The sequence below is a fragment of the Morus notabilis genome, unplaced genomic scaffold (assembly GCF_000414095.1).
Source record: "Morus notabilis unplaced genomic scaffold, ASM41409v2 Scaffold1335, whole genome shotgun sequence".
Classification (NCBI taxonomy): Eukaryota; Viridiplantae; Streptophyta; class Magnoliopsida; order Rosales; family Moraceae; genus Morus; species Morus notabilis.
In genome coordinates, this window is record NW_010365494.1 from 3,990 (window position 1) to 17,386 (window position 13,397).

Here is a 13,397-nt window from a genome sequence, read left to right on the forward strand (position 1 = left end):
GAGAAATAATCTGGAAGTAGAAAAGTCTTGGAATCATTCCAAGCAAGGGGAGGAAGCAGACCCTCGAAGTTCTGCCTATCTTTGTATAGAATTTGTCCGTCAATAAAGTTCCTTCGTTAATTCATCTTTGATTCTTTTGATTCTTGAATTTACTCTTTCGTGAACTTGTTTCCAAACACCAAGGCCTTATCATTTGGTATCAGAGCAGAAATTTTTTTTTTTCTGGGAAGTGAATGGCGGCCAGGAAAACTGAAGAGAAGTTCGACGCCATGGAAAAAGAGATCCAGCAGGTTAGGGCTTCGGTGGAGAAGGAAATCGGTGAGGCAAGGACCGAAATTAACCAAAATGTGGCAGAAGTGAGTCAGAACGTGTCGGAATTGCGACGACTGGTGGAGGAGCATATGCGACTGCTAATCGCGACGGCGACGGTCGTTCCACCGGCGGAGGATTCACGATCGGGAGCCGCAAGGATTCGGGAGGATGAAATCGGGGTGGCCCAGGGCGAAAATCGCGAAATCACAGGTCGAGTTGAGGAGGACGGAGAAATCGCGCGTGCTAGGGCTCGGGAGGCGAACGGAATCTGACCGGACTTCCACCGCGACGGTCGTAATGGTCGACCCAGGGATGGTGAGACCGGCGATGGAGACAGAAATCTCCGGGAAGGACGGCGCAGCGATTATCGCGCCGGAGGACCCACCGACGACGGCCGGAACTGGCGCGGAGGTCGAGATTTTGAAGGTGGGGGAGGAAATCGCGCCGGAAATGGTGGACCCAGGCTGAGGATGGATGGTCGGCATGAGGCTGGACGTTTCGGGAATGGTGGCAGAGAAAATAGGAGGCGTTGGGAAGAGAATGAGACTGGAGAGTCCATGGAGTTTTTTGGAACGTACGGGGAACCTTGGGGGGGAGAGGAATTTTCTCCGATTAGGAGAAAACAGCTGGATTGTCCATTATTCAGTGGAATGGACCCAGACGGCTGGTTGTTTAGGATGAATCAGTATTTTTCTATTAATAGATTTTCCGAGAAGGAAAAGCTAATTGCAGCGGGAATAGCTCTGGAAGGAGACGCGTTATCGTGGTTCCAATGGCAGAACCAACGACGACCTTTCATCACTTGGATCGATTTTAAGGTGGCTCTGCTACAACGTTTTCGTTCGTCACATGAAGGAAATTTGTGTGAGCGTTTCTTGGCAATTAAGCAAACGGGAAGGATGGCCGAGTATCGACGGAATTTTGAGGTGTCGGCCACTCCTTTACAAGAGGTGCCGGAGGAGATTCTTGAAGGCATTTTTATAAATGGGTTGAGGGCTGACATCCGGGCTGAATTGCGTTTACTCAAGCCGGAGGGACTTTCCGAAATCATGGATATGGCGCAGAGGATTGAGGAGAAAAATATGTTGCTGCGAAGGGAGATGGGAGGGCCCCGGATTTGGCGTCCTCCAGCGGCGGGATTCACAGCCAATCCGTCTATGGGGAGCACAGCAAATCAGCCCCAAGGCAATGCGATTCAGCCCCAAAACATTTCGAACGTGGAGAGACCGAGAAAGGACTTTCCGTTTCGAAAGTTGTCCGACTCGGAGTGGCAAGAGAAGAGGAATAGAGGACTTTGTTTTCGTTGCGATGAAAAGTTTACGGTTGGACATCGATGTAAAAAAAAAAGAATTGCGAATCATGTTAGTTAGCGATGAGGATGATTGGGAAAATCAGGAAAACGAAGTGGAGGAGACAAAGGGGGAGCCGGAGGAATTGCTACGAACGGAGGTGATTGAGTTGTCATTGAATTCCGTAGTAGGACTTACCACACCAAAGACTATGAAGATAAAAGGGAAGATTGGCCACCGTGAGGTAATTGTTTTAATCGATTCCGGTGCTAAGCACAATTTTATTTCCCTTACATTGGTTTCCGGTTTATCATTGCCAATAACCCCTACAACCGGGTTTGGTGTCCAAACGGGCACGGGAGAGTCGGTACAAGGACAGGGGTTATGTAAGGAAGTAGTGTTAACCATGCAAAACTTGACTATAATTGAGAATTTCTTGCCACTTGAGTTAGGAGGAATAGATGTGATCCTAGGGATGCAATGGCTCGAGACCTTGGGTAGTATGCATGTTAATTGGAAGACTCAAGTCATGAGGTTCAAGGTGCATGGGGAAAGTGTAATGTTGAAAGGGGATGCTAGCCTCACGAGGTCGTTAATCTCTCTTAAGGCCATGATGCGTACCATTCGTCATGAAGGCCAGGGAATTTATTTGGAGATGAGCCAATTGGGGGTGGAGCAAAACATTGGTGTTGAGGAGGGAGGCAATGAGCAGCTGCGGGGGATATTGCATAAACATGCGGCTGTTTTAGACATGCCAGCCGGATTACCACCACATAGGGTGAGGGACCACCGCATAATCTTAGAGGAAGGCACGAGACCAATTAGTGTTCGACCCTACCGGTACCCACATTTTCAAAAGAACGAAATCGAAAAATTGGTAAAAGAAATGTTGGCGGCAGGGATCATACAACCAAGCATGAGTCCTTTCTCTAGCCCGGTCTTGTTAGTTAAGAAGAAGGATGGCAGTTGGAGGTTTTGTGTGGATTATCGGGCGTTAAACAAAGCCACGGTCCCGGATAAGTTTCCAATTCCGGTGATCGAGGAGCTACTAGACGAGTTGTGTGGTGCCACTATTTTCACCAAGTTGGATTTGAAATCGGGATACCACCAAATCCGGATGTGTGACGTGGACGTACCAAAGATGGCTTTTCGCACCCCCGAAGGCCACTATGAGTTCCTTGTTATGCCGTTCGGATTCACAAATGCCCCAGCCACGTTTCAATCCTTGATGAACGAGGTGTTAAAGCCATTCTTGCGTCATTTTGTATTGGTCTTTTTTGATGATATCCTGATTTACAGCCGCTCGTGGGAGGACCATATGGGGCATTTGGACAAGGTTCTAGCGGTTTTGAGGAGTAATTAGTTGTACGTCAACCAGAAGAAATGCCTGTTTGCACAAGAACGATTGGAGTACTTGGGGCATATTGTCTCGAAGGAGGGAGTATCAGCAGATGCCAGTAAGATACAAGCCATGTTGGATTGGCCAACTCCGCAGTCCCTTAAAGAGTTATGGGGATTTTTGGGCCTTACAGGATATTACCGCCGTTTTGTGGAAGGGTATGGACACATTTCGTGGCCTTTGACACAACAACTAAAGAAAGACGCTTTTCATTGGAATTCTGAGGCCGAGGACGCTTTTCAACGCGTAAAAAAAGCTATGACAGAGATTCCCGTTTTGGCTTTGCCGGATTTCTCTCAACCCTTTGTGTTGGAGTCTGACACTTCGGGGTTTGGCATTGGCGCGGTTTTGATGCAACGGCAGCGTCCCATTGCTTATTTTAGTCAAGTTCTATCCAACTGCGCCCGGGCCAAGTCGGTATATGAGCGGGAATTGATGGCAATTGTCTTAGCCATTCAGAAGTGGCGACCCTATTTGTTGGGTAGACGCTTTGTGGTGCGCACGGACCAGAAAAGCTTGAAATTTCTGTTGGAACAGCGGTTGGTGAGTGCGGAGCATCAACGGTGGTTATGTAAACTACTTGGTTATGACTTTGAGATTCACTACAAGCCGGGGAAGGAAAATAAAGTGGCTGATGCCCTTTCGAGACAGCACATGGGGCTGTTTTTAATGGTCCTGTCAACTCCGATGGTGCTAGATTTGGAGGTGCTGCAGGGGCAGGTGGGGTCAGATCCCGAGCTCAGCAAGATAGTGATGGAGTTAAGGGCTGGACACTTTTCCTCACCGGGGTACTCCTTGCATCGGGGGCACTTGTTGTACAAGGACAGGCTGGTCGTTCCTCCGCAATCGCCTCTTATCCCAACCTTGTTACGGGAATTTCATAGTAAGATTGGTGCACTCGGGGGTTCTCAAATCTTACAAGAGGTTAGCCAGGGAGTTCTATTGGAGGGGAATGCGACGGGATGTTGAGACGTTTGTGGCGGCCTGTGTCACATGTCAGCAGCACAAGTCTTCCACCTTGTCTCCAGCGGGTTTGCTATAGCCGCTACCAATTCCGGACCGGGTGTGGGACGACATTTCAATGGATTTCATTGAAGGACTTCCCAAATCAGCCGGCTACGATTCGATTTTGGTTGTAGTTGATCGACTTAGTAAGTATGGTCACTTCATTGGCCTTAAGCATCCGTTTTCGGCCAATCTAGTGGCTGCTACATTTGTGCGTGACATAGTGCGCCTTCATGGTTTTCCGCGGAGTATAATCTCCGATCGCGACAAGATCTTTATGAGCCATTTTTGGAAGGAACTTTTCCGGTTGCAGGGTACCACTTTGTGTCGGAGTACGGCCTATCACCCGCAAACGGATGGACAAACTGAGGTTGTCAACCGCTGTTTAGAGGCTTACTTGCGCTGTTTTGTATCCAGCCATCCTCGGCAGTGGTTTACGCCCCTCCCGTGGGCTGAATATTGGTACAATACGAGTTTTCACGTTTCAGCGGCCATGACGCCTTTTAAGGCTCTCTATGGTCGAGATCCTCCGCGGTTGGTTCCTTTTGAGGTCGGATCTACGGCTACCTCAGAGTTAGAGCGGCAATTATGTGATCGCGATGCACTTTTGGCTGACTTGAAGGACCATTTGGGCCGCGCCCAACAGTCCATGAGGGACCACGCCAACAAGAAACGCCGGATGATAACTCTTGAGGTCGGCGACATGGTTTACTTGAAACTTCAGCCGTACCGTCACCGGGCATTAGCCAAGGTAGTGAATGAAAAACTCGCGCCTCGCTATTATGGACCGTTTCCGGTGCTTGCTCGTGTTGGTCCCGTGGCCTACAAGCTGCAACTTCCCGTACATGCCCGGATTCACCCGGTATTCCATGTGTCGCGCTTGAAGAAGGCTCTTGGCCCGGTGGATAGTCCTCAATCTTTACCTCCCAACTTGTTGGAGGACTTGACATTGCAGGTGGAACCGGAGCAAGTTGTGGATACGCGTTACTCTCCGATTACTGGTTCTCTGGAGGTGTTGATCAAATGGCGCCATCTTCCAGATTTTGAGTCTTCTTGGGAATTGTTTGGGGATATGCAGCGCCAGTTTCCAGCCTTCCACCTTGAGGACAAGGTGACTTTTTTGAGGGGGGGTGTAATTGAGAAGCCTTTACTCAGGCAAGTGTACATTAGGAAGAGCAAAGACTTAGGAAGGGGCAGGGCTTGATCGTGGGAGAGTTATTTTAGCCTTAAGTGGGAACTCTTAGTGTTAGTAGTATGTTTTCTGGTTAGCTGGCAGGGGAAAGGGAAAGGAAGGAAATTGTATAAAAGAGGAGGTAAGCCGAATGGAGAGGGCACGAGAGAAATAATCTGGAAGTAGAAAAGTCTTGGAATTATTCCAAGCAAGGGGAGGAAGCAGACCCTCGAAGTTCTGCCTATCTTTGTATAGAATTTGTCCGTCAATAAAGTTCCTTCGTTAATTCATCTTTGATTCTTTTGATTCTTGAATTTACTCTTTCGTGAACTTGTTCCCAAACACCAAGGCCTTATCACCGTCATCGCATCTGTACAGAACAACAAAATCCAATATATAAAAAAAAAAACGGATAGGAAAATGATAACCCTTGAATGTGGTAACTAAGAACGACGCTTTTGAATTATTTTTTTTCCCCCTTTTCTCTCACGGCTATTTCTTCACAAAATCGCCTGGAAAATATAGAAGAATCATGAAAAAGAGAAAAAGTGCATTTTTTTTTCTTACACACACTAACCTAAATAAATCTTCTGATCCACCAACAGGCAAGCTAGTGGAAATATAGCATTTAAAGAGTCTGACTCCACCATCTACAGGTGCAAAACCATTACCGCAAGGATATGCTCCAAGAAGAGTTGAACAGTGGGGACATAAATATTCAACCCACTCAACATCCCCTGAAAGATTAGAGGATTTAACCATAAAAATGTTTTCAAGAAACCCATTAAGAAAGGGTTTTTGATTTTCCAATATCTCCATACTTTGACCAAGCTTTTGGTTCTCTGTATGAGCTTCAGACACATGATGTGCGCAACAGCCCTTTGCTAAATCGTCCTTCCCAGATGAATCCGATTGTAATCGCAAATTATATAATCTGTCAATGTTACTTTCTTCTTCAGGAACTACGCACACAACATCCGCACCAACTTCCTCATCCTCAAGTTTTCCGAAACTCGATTTCTCATTACAAGGATTTGAGTTCAGTGTAGATTCACCAAACTCAGGCTCACAACTCAAATCTGGTCCAGTTTTGTGACTTTGGCCTTTGCTCGAATTGGGGAAATTGCATTCAACGAGATCATCCTTACAAACAGTAATAGTTGCAAAGCTCAAGAGGCACACACCCTTTGAACATGTATAGGAATTTGCAAAACGAGTGACCAACTTCTCACTTATGCCGCCAAATGAACAGCAGCAAGCTCCAAACCAGTTGTCAGCCACTTCTCGCCAGTTGACTGACGGCATTTCCGCAAAATTTCTACGCATGTCGATGAAAGTTACAAACCAAAACCCACATATGAATTGGAATTAGTAGTTTCTAGTTTGAATGCGATTTACCAAAAAATTTCAGTTGAAATTTGGGTAACCAAAGGAGAAACAAACCTGAGAGGACTTCTTGCCAAGTTAAATTTGCAGTTTTTGCAGTAAAAACTAACTGCTCCACAAGGTATAAGACTCTTTATATCTGAACCAAATTGTAACCACACAAGAAAAAGAAAAATGTTCACATTGAATATGTGATAAGAGAGAGAGAGAAAACAATAGCCAATAAATATGTCAAAGCAAAATATTGTCTTAGACTGAAAACTTAACCAGAGTCACATGTTTCAACTTTCCGGCTAAGAATTAAAAAAGGCAGAATGAGCAGATTTTCAGCATTATATCTTAGCTCCTCATCTTAATCAAAGTACCAATTGACCACTTCTTATACGTTTAAACAAATAACGAATTTTGCACAAGAATTTCCTCATTTATTGTGGAAGACGTGAGATTTGTAAATCTCCTACAACAAAAATCTAATATTTAGTTCTAAAAAGATTAAAAGTAGCTAACGGCATTGCCTTCCCCCTTCTTCCTAACAAAATTTCTCAACTTATCTAAACAGGAACGAAACAGAGTGAATAGCTCAAAAACTCACCAGAATCTACAGAAAGCGACTTCGACGAATTCGAGACTGCAGCTTCTGCGTCACCAGACGAATTGAAAATCGAATCCAAGTTGGAAACGAGAGAATGACCAACGGGGAGAAGAAGGATGAGCTTGACCTCAATGTGATCGTCAAAAGCTCTGAAATTGACCGGAGATTCAGAGTCGACCAAAACTCTAGGAATCGGAACCCTAAGCGAGGTTTTGGCGACGTCGTCGGACCAGGAGACGAGAACCAGTGACTGCGAGAGATTGACATGGACTTGGAGATTCCGGCATTGAAGGGAGGGATTGGTGCGAGAATCGAAGAGGAAGAGCCTGAGAGTAGGGATGTGAGATTGGGCTTCCCATGTGAACCGCCATTTTTGGAGATTTTCCATTGCGCGAAGCTCCGAGGATATTCTTCTACTTCCTGTTTACTAGAGCATTCTCTTAGGTCATTTTGATAGTTGATGCTTAATCCCGCTATTTTTTGTTTTTTGTTTTTGTTTTTGTTTTTTTGCATTTTTCTTCATTACATATTTATATTACATTTTCACCCCCTGCATGAAACTCATTTTTAAGTTCCTTGCAAATTACACCACCATTTTATTTATTTTTTTAAAATTTTTTGTTAAAAGTTTTTGCAAATTCATTGAGATTTTATTCGTTTCACCAATTTGAGTTTTCAATTTTAGTTTTGCTATAGTTAAAAGCTCAATTAAAAAGTCAAATTTAACTTTTTTACTATAATAAAAAACTCTCACATAAACTTGAGAAACTTGAGGTTTTATAAGGAAAAAACCCATTAACCTTGATATAAATTTAAGATTCTAAATTTTAAAATAATCAAAGAGAAATAACCCTCTTGTTGTGGTCAATGGATTCCTAGCAAACTTCTATTTTGCCGCTCGTTCGTTGATTCGAATTTTTAATTTGAGTTGAGATGTGATTTTATGTGAGAGCTTTTTATTGTAGCAAAAAAGTTAGATGTGACTGTTTTTGAGAGCTTTTTATTGTAGCAAAATTCAAATTTTAAACTCAAATCGATAAAATAAACGGGATAAAAAATAATCAGATTCAAGTCGCGTCGAACTGTTTGGAGTATGTGGGCGTCTTTCTATCATCAATTACTTTCGAAAGGAAGTGAGAATTAAAGGAGAAAACTTATTAAAGAATATTGGCGTCAAGATTCGAAGAAAGTTACTCAGTGTAGATCCTCTCCATTAGAGAAATTAAAAAAAAAATCAGGAGAATTTTTTTTAAAAATAAATTAATACTGATTGAAGAGAAAACTAAGAAAAAACAATTAAGATTTTTTTTTCTAAAGTTACTCCGTGACTAGTTTTCTATAATCCTGTTTGAGATGCAATAAATTTATTCAATTAGATCTTTTAACATCCGATTATTTTTGGGTAGAAAGCATCCTGAGGGTTTTTTTTCTTTTCCTTTTCAATGAAAAACACAAATATGGTTGGATTGGTAGAATGGTAATTGTGCATAACTGTTTAGAAATCACCACTACTTATATGATAGTTTTATTTTTATCTAAATTTTTTTGTTAATGTTTCATTTTTCAGTGGCACTAATGTCGTTTTGAAGATTAGAGAATAAGGCGTTATAAAAGTTATAATTTTTGTAATTTTGTACTTAATCACAAGTCAAAGTTAAGCATGTTCGAATCAAACTATTAAATGATCTACACCACGACTTTAATTATTTCGAATAAATACATCAAACTATTCAAGGAAATTTCATAAATTGGCAAGTCATTGATTTACAAATTAATCTACTCTGTTAAGTTATCACAACTATGCTTCATGTGCTTGACCGCTTATACGTCCTAATTTTTTTATGTTGAGTCCAACCGTATAAGGTGGCGTAAATTACAACAAACGAATGAAACAGACTATTGTTACTACGAAAAAACGACAACAAAAATGCTTATATCAACACTATTCTTTTACTGTGCATAAACGACCATGAGTTTTGCAAAAAGAAAGGTAAGATTTCCATTACTTTTCTATTCATCCTCGTTACGCTGCTCTTCTTAGGCGTTACTATTTCTAAACTATTCTTTTTTTTTTTTTTCTGCTACTAACTTCCACAGGAAACTCGTATTTGCTTTGGTAAGTATGAGGTTATGTTACTTAAGGAACACTTTGCCTTTTTTCTCTCTTTAACAAACTGCAGATTTTAAAGTATTGTTTAACTCATAAGTTCAAACCTAAAAAGTTTGAAATAAAATTTAAATCCATTACAGTTGGTTAGGGTGATTCTAATCCTGGTTGGAGAGAGACCATCACCACCATACCGCCTTGAAAAATGTTGGGCAAGAAGACGCCTAGCAAAGGTAGTATGTTAATAGAAGTGAACATGGACAGATACAATATCAGAGAGACATGCATTGATTCCTAAGCATTAGTACCCTTTTTTTCACATAATTTAGTGACATGTTACAATCTTCTTACATGTTAAAAGCAAGAGAGGAGAAGCTGATATAGTACACACATGAACAAAGATTACAAACCTAAATAATCTTCTTCTTCTTTTTTTCCTAAAAGAGAAAGAAAAACAAACCCATCAACCACTTTGACCGCCATTTCCCTTTCTTTTTGACAGTCACTGTATAAGGAGCTTTCACCATATAATCAAATCTCTGATTCACCATTGAAATCCAAGCTGTGAAGTTCAGATGAATGTTTTTTTCTCTTCCTTTTTTTTTTCTTCCCCTTGATTTTTTGAATTGTAAGATCTGCACCAACCTGCATAATCAAACAAATACATCATCACGTCGCTTCTTTGGGTTTGCATCGGGATTTCCTTTTCTCATCATAGCCACAAATTCATCATAGTTGATACGCCCATCCTGCAGATTTTCAGGGAAAATACTAATTAGATTTGAAAAAACCAAACTTTGGGTTGACCAATTGGGTTGCTTTTAGTTCATGAAAATGATCCAATTTAATCTTCTTAAAACAAATCACAAAGTTTTCCTTGCTTTGCTTACATTATCAGCATCAACTTCAGAGATGATTTCCTTTATGTCCCTTCCATCGTGCATGCCGAATTCGCGGAGAGCTTGCTCTAGTTCTTCCGTCGTTATGAACCTAAAGTTATGGCATTCTCACAAGATGTAAGTGAACTTTCAGTTTTGAGCATGAGCATCATTCAAGCATAGCAAATTCCTAAAGGAATTACTTCTAAATATTTGTACTATACAGTCACCCAAAGCAAATCTGATTAATCTTTCGTTTACTTTGAGAATTCGAGTTTTTAATTTGAGTTGAAATGTGATTTTATGTGAGCTTTTCACTGTAAAAGAAAAAGTTAGATGTGATTTTTTGTGAGAGCTTTTAACTGTAGCAAAACTAGAATTAAAAACTTGAGTTGGTGAAATGAACGAGACCATAAAGAAAATTAATCGATGAATTTGAGTATACGATAATATGACTTTAATCTAGTCCATACCCGCTATTATCTTTGTCAAAATGTTGAAAGGCAGTGTAGAGATGTTCTTCTCTGTCCATTCGGTTCATGTGCATCGTTGCCGTGATGAACTCGTCGTAGTCTATTGTCCCGTTGCCGTCAGCATCAGCCTAATTTTGTCGACCAAGTAAATACAACATCAAAAAAACAAAATCACTAGTTAAACAAAAGTTTGTGCTTATTTGTGTAGTTAGGAAGAGAGCTAGGGAGGCAAAGAAAATTACAGCTTCCATTAATTGTTTAACTTCGAGTTCAGAAAGCCTTGTTCCTTGCTTGGCTAGTCCTTGTTTCAGCTCTTCAAGCGTTATAGTCCCGCTGTTGTCGGTGTCCATTGCCTTAAACATCTGTTTCAATCCCATGATTTCTTCTTCTGATAGACATCCCGCAATAACCTGTGCGACATATTTAGGACAGAACTAGACTTTCAGAGACAATCAGCCCAAGACAATCAAATTCTAGCTAGATATCAAGATATAATGTGATGATTTTACGTGTATGTACTCGAATAGAATGGAAACATTTTATGCTTTGCATTAAGAATTATGCGGTTTGGTTGTAAAATAGAAGAATAAATGGTATGTTAATAGCTTGTATGTACACTTGAAAATGATAAAAAATAATAATAATAATAATAAATAAGAATAAAAAAAATAATGTGATGGATTACCCGTAGAGCAACTTTCTTGAACTGATTCATAGCTTTGAACTGTTTGAGCCTATTCAATACAGCATTGTCAAGAGGTGTATCTGGTGCTTCACCATCCTCCTTAATCCATGGATGATCTGACACAAAGCAGAGTTATGCATGTAATAATCTATCAAGTATTAAAATGTTTAAACTAAAAAAATGTGAAATATTGTTGTACAAAATTGTGATTTCTTTTTCAGTGAATTCAAAATTAAGAGAAGACTAATTTTTTGTGACAAAAATGTTTGGGGGGCTCCGCTAGTCCCAGCATCGGCATCGAATAACGCAAGTGTGGGACGGAATTGGAGGCACGGAGTTGGAGCTCGCGGAGCCTCTTAGCTCTACTCTTTCTGTGACTTTCGTCATGTGTTTTAGCCACTAATGTTAGGGGGAACAAGAAAAATGTGTCTTACTTAGAACTTGGAAAGCTGCCAATCTTTGTTTGGGGTCTGAATTCAACATCTTCCTGACAAGATCCTTTGCTCCGGGAGAAATTGAGGGCCATGGATCACTTGTGAAATCAACATGGCCGCGTAAGATTGCATTGAATATCCCATGCTCCGATTCTGCCATATCCAAATTTTGCCTTCTTTACTAATTAATAAATAAAAATATTTTCACTCATGATAATTAATTAAGCTGCTATAGGGAATTGAGTTTGACAGAAGGAATAGGTATTTAAAAAAAGGTAATAAGAAAATAAAAAAGTATTATTCACCTGCCCAAAAAGGAGGAACACCAGATAGAAGAATATACAACATAACACCAACACTCCATATATCCACTTCTGGTCCATATCTCCTCTTCAACACTTCTGGGGCAATGTAATACGCGCTTCCAACGATGTCCTTAAATACTTCCCCTGCCATTATAATAATAAATTTATTATTTGCTATAATTGTTGTTTCCACCAAAAAATAAAAAAATTAAAAAAAAAATCATCGTCATAAAGAAACTATAACTGGGAATTTATAAGCGTTCTCATTCAACTTTGTAATCAATACATAATTAAATATCAGAAACCAGAAGTCAACAAATTAAGGTGTTATGTTCTCAAAACAGATCCAATTGAGTTATATTATTCTATTTTCTAAAATTTAGATTCTTTGAAATCATTTGCTTGAACTTTCCTACAAAACCCAATTCCCAAATTTCTAAAATGAGTTCGTAAACATGATGCAAAGGAACAAAATAACAAGATCTTTCAAACCTTGCTTGTAGAACACGGAAAGACCGAAATCGGTAGCCTTGAGGGGCGAATCCTCATTCTTGTTGAGCAAGAGGAAGTTCTCAGGCTTGAGATCTCTATGAATGACTCCCATGGAATGGCAAGTGTGCACAATCTGCACAATTGTCCTCAGCAGCGACGCGGCGGCGCGCTCAGTATAGTGGCCCTTGGCGATGATCCGGTCGAAGAGCTCACCTCCAGCGCAAAGCTCCATAACCAAATGGACCGAATGCTTATCCTCATAAGCCCCCTTGAGCTCCACAATATTAGGCTGTCCCGTCAAGTGGTGCATTATCTGAACCTCCCTCCTAACATCCTCAATATCCTCCTTATTCACAAGCTTCCTTTTCGCAATTGTCTTGCAAGCGAATTGCTCTCCGGTGACCTTGTGAGTGCACAAATGCGTCACCCCAAACTGCCCTCTTCCGAGCTCCTTACCGATATTATACGTCGACCGGACGTCCTCCATGGGGCGGCCTAAGACCGTGCCGATTGGGGCGGGATTAGATGGCTTCGAGGAAGCCCCGGTGGCGGCGGAGGAAGGCGAGGGTGTGGCGGGCTTAGCCGGGGCCTTGGCCTTGGCGTGTCCATTATGAACATTGGCTGAATTGCTTTCTTGAGATGAATGGTGGTCTCTTTTGATGGTTTCCGGGTGACCCTCGTTGGTACAAATATGAGAGCAACAATTGCCCATTTCAGAAGAAAAGAAAAAGAAAATAAGAAACTGGGTATTGAAGTAATGGCAAATTGGGTTCTGGGTTTTGAAGAAAGGGTTGTAACAGAGAGAAACAAAAAAAAACAAACAAACAAGAACAGAGTTAGAGAGAGAAAGAGAGAGAGAGAGAGAGAGA

General features: G+C 41.3%; 2 protein-coding genes across 2 annotated transcripts; both read right to left on the reverse strand.

The window, feature by feature from the left end:
* Window positions 1-5,491: 5,491 nt before the first annotated feature.
* LOC21384706 lies at window positions 5,492-7,542 on the reverse strand. Its single transcript, XM_010108092.1, has 5 exons — window positions 7,155-7,542; window positions 6,620-6,701; window positions 5,998-6,494; window positions 5,754-5,913; window positions 5,492-5,546 (listed from the first exon to the last, which is right to left on the reverse strand). Exons 1-5 carry the CDS (start codon window positions 7,540-7,542, stop codon window positions 5,492-5,494), a joined length of 1,182 nt encoding a protein of 393 aa, XP_010106394.1.
* A 2,262-nt stretch (window positions 7,543-9,804) lies between these two features.
* On the reverse strand, window positions 9,805-13,381 carry LOC21384707 (calcium-dependent protein kinase 17). Its single transcript, XM_010108093.2, has 8 exons — window positions 12,529-13,381; window positions 12,037-12,180; window positions 11,732-11,884; window positions 11,298-11,413; window positions 10,855-11,022; window positions 10,613-10,740; window positions 10,152-10,251; window positions 9,805-10,010 (listed from the first exon to the last, which is right to left on the reverse strand). The coding sequence occupies exons 1-8, from the start codon at window positions 13,238-13,240 to the stop codon at window positions 9,915-9,917; spliced, it is 1,617 nt and encodes a 538-aa protein (XP_010106395.1). The 5' UTR covers window positions 13,241-13,381; the 3' UTR covers window positions 9,805-9,914.
* Between the last annotated feature and the right edge of the window lie 16 nt (window positions 13,382-13,397).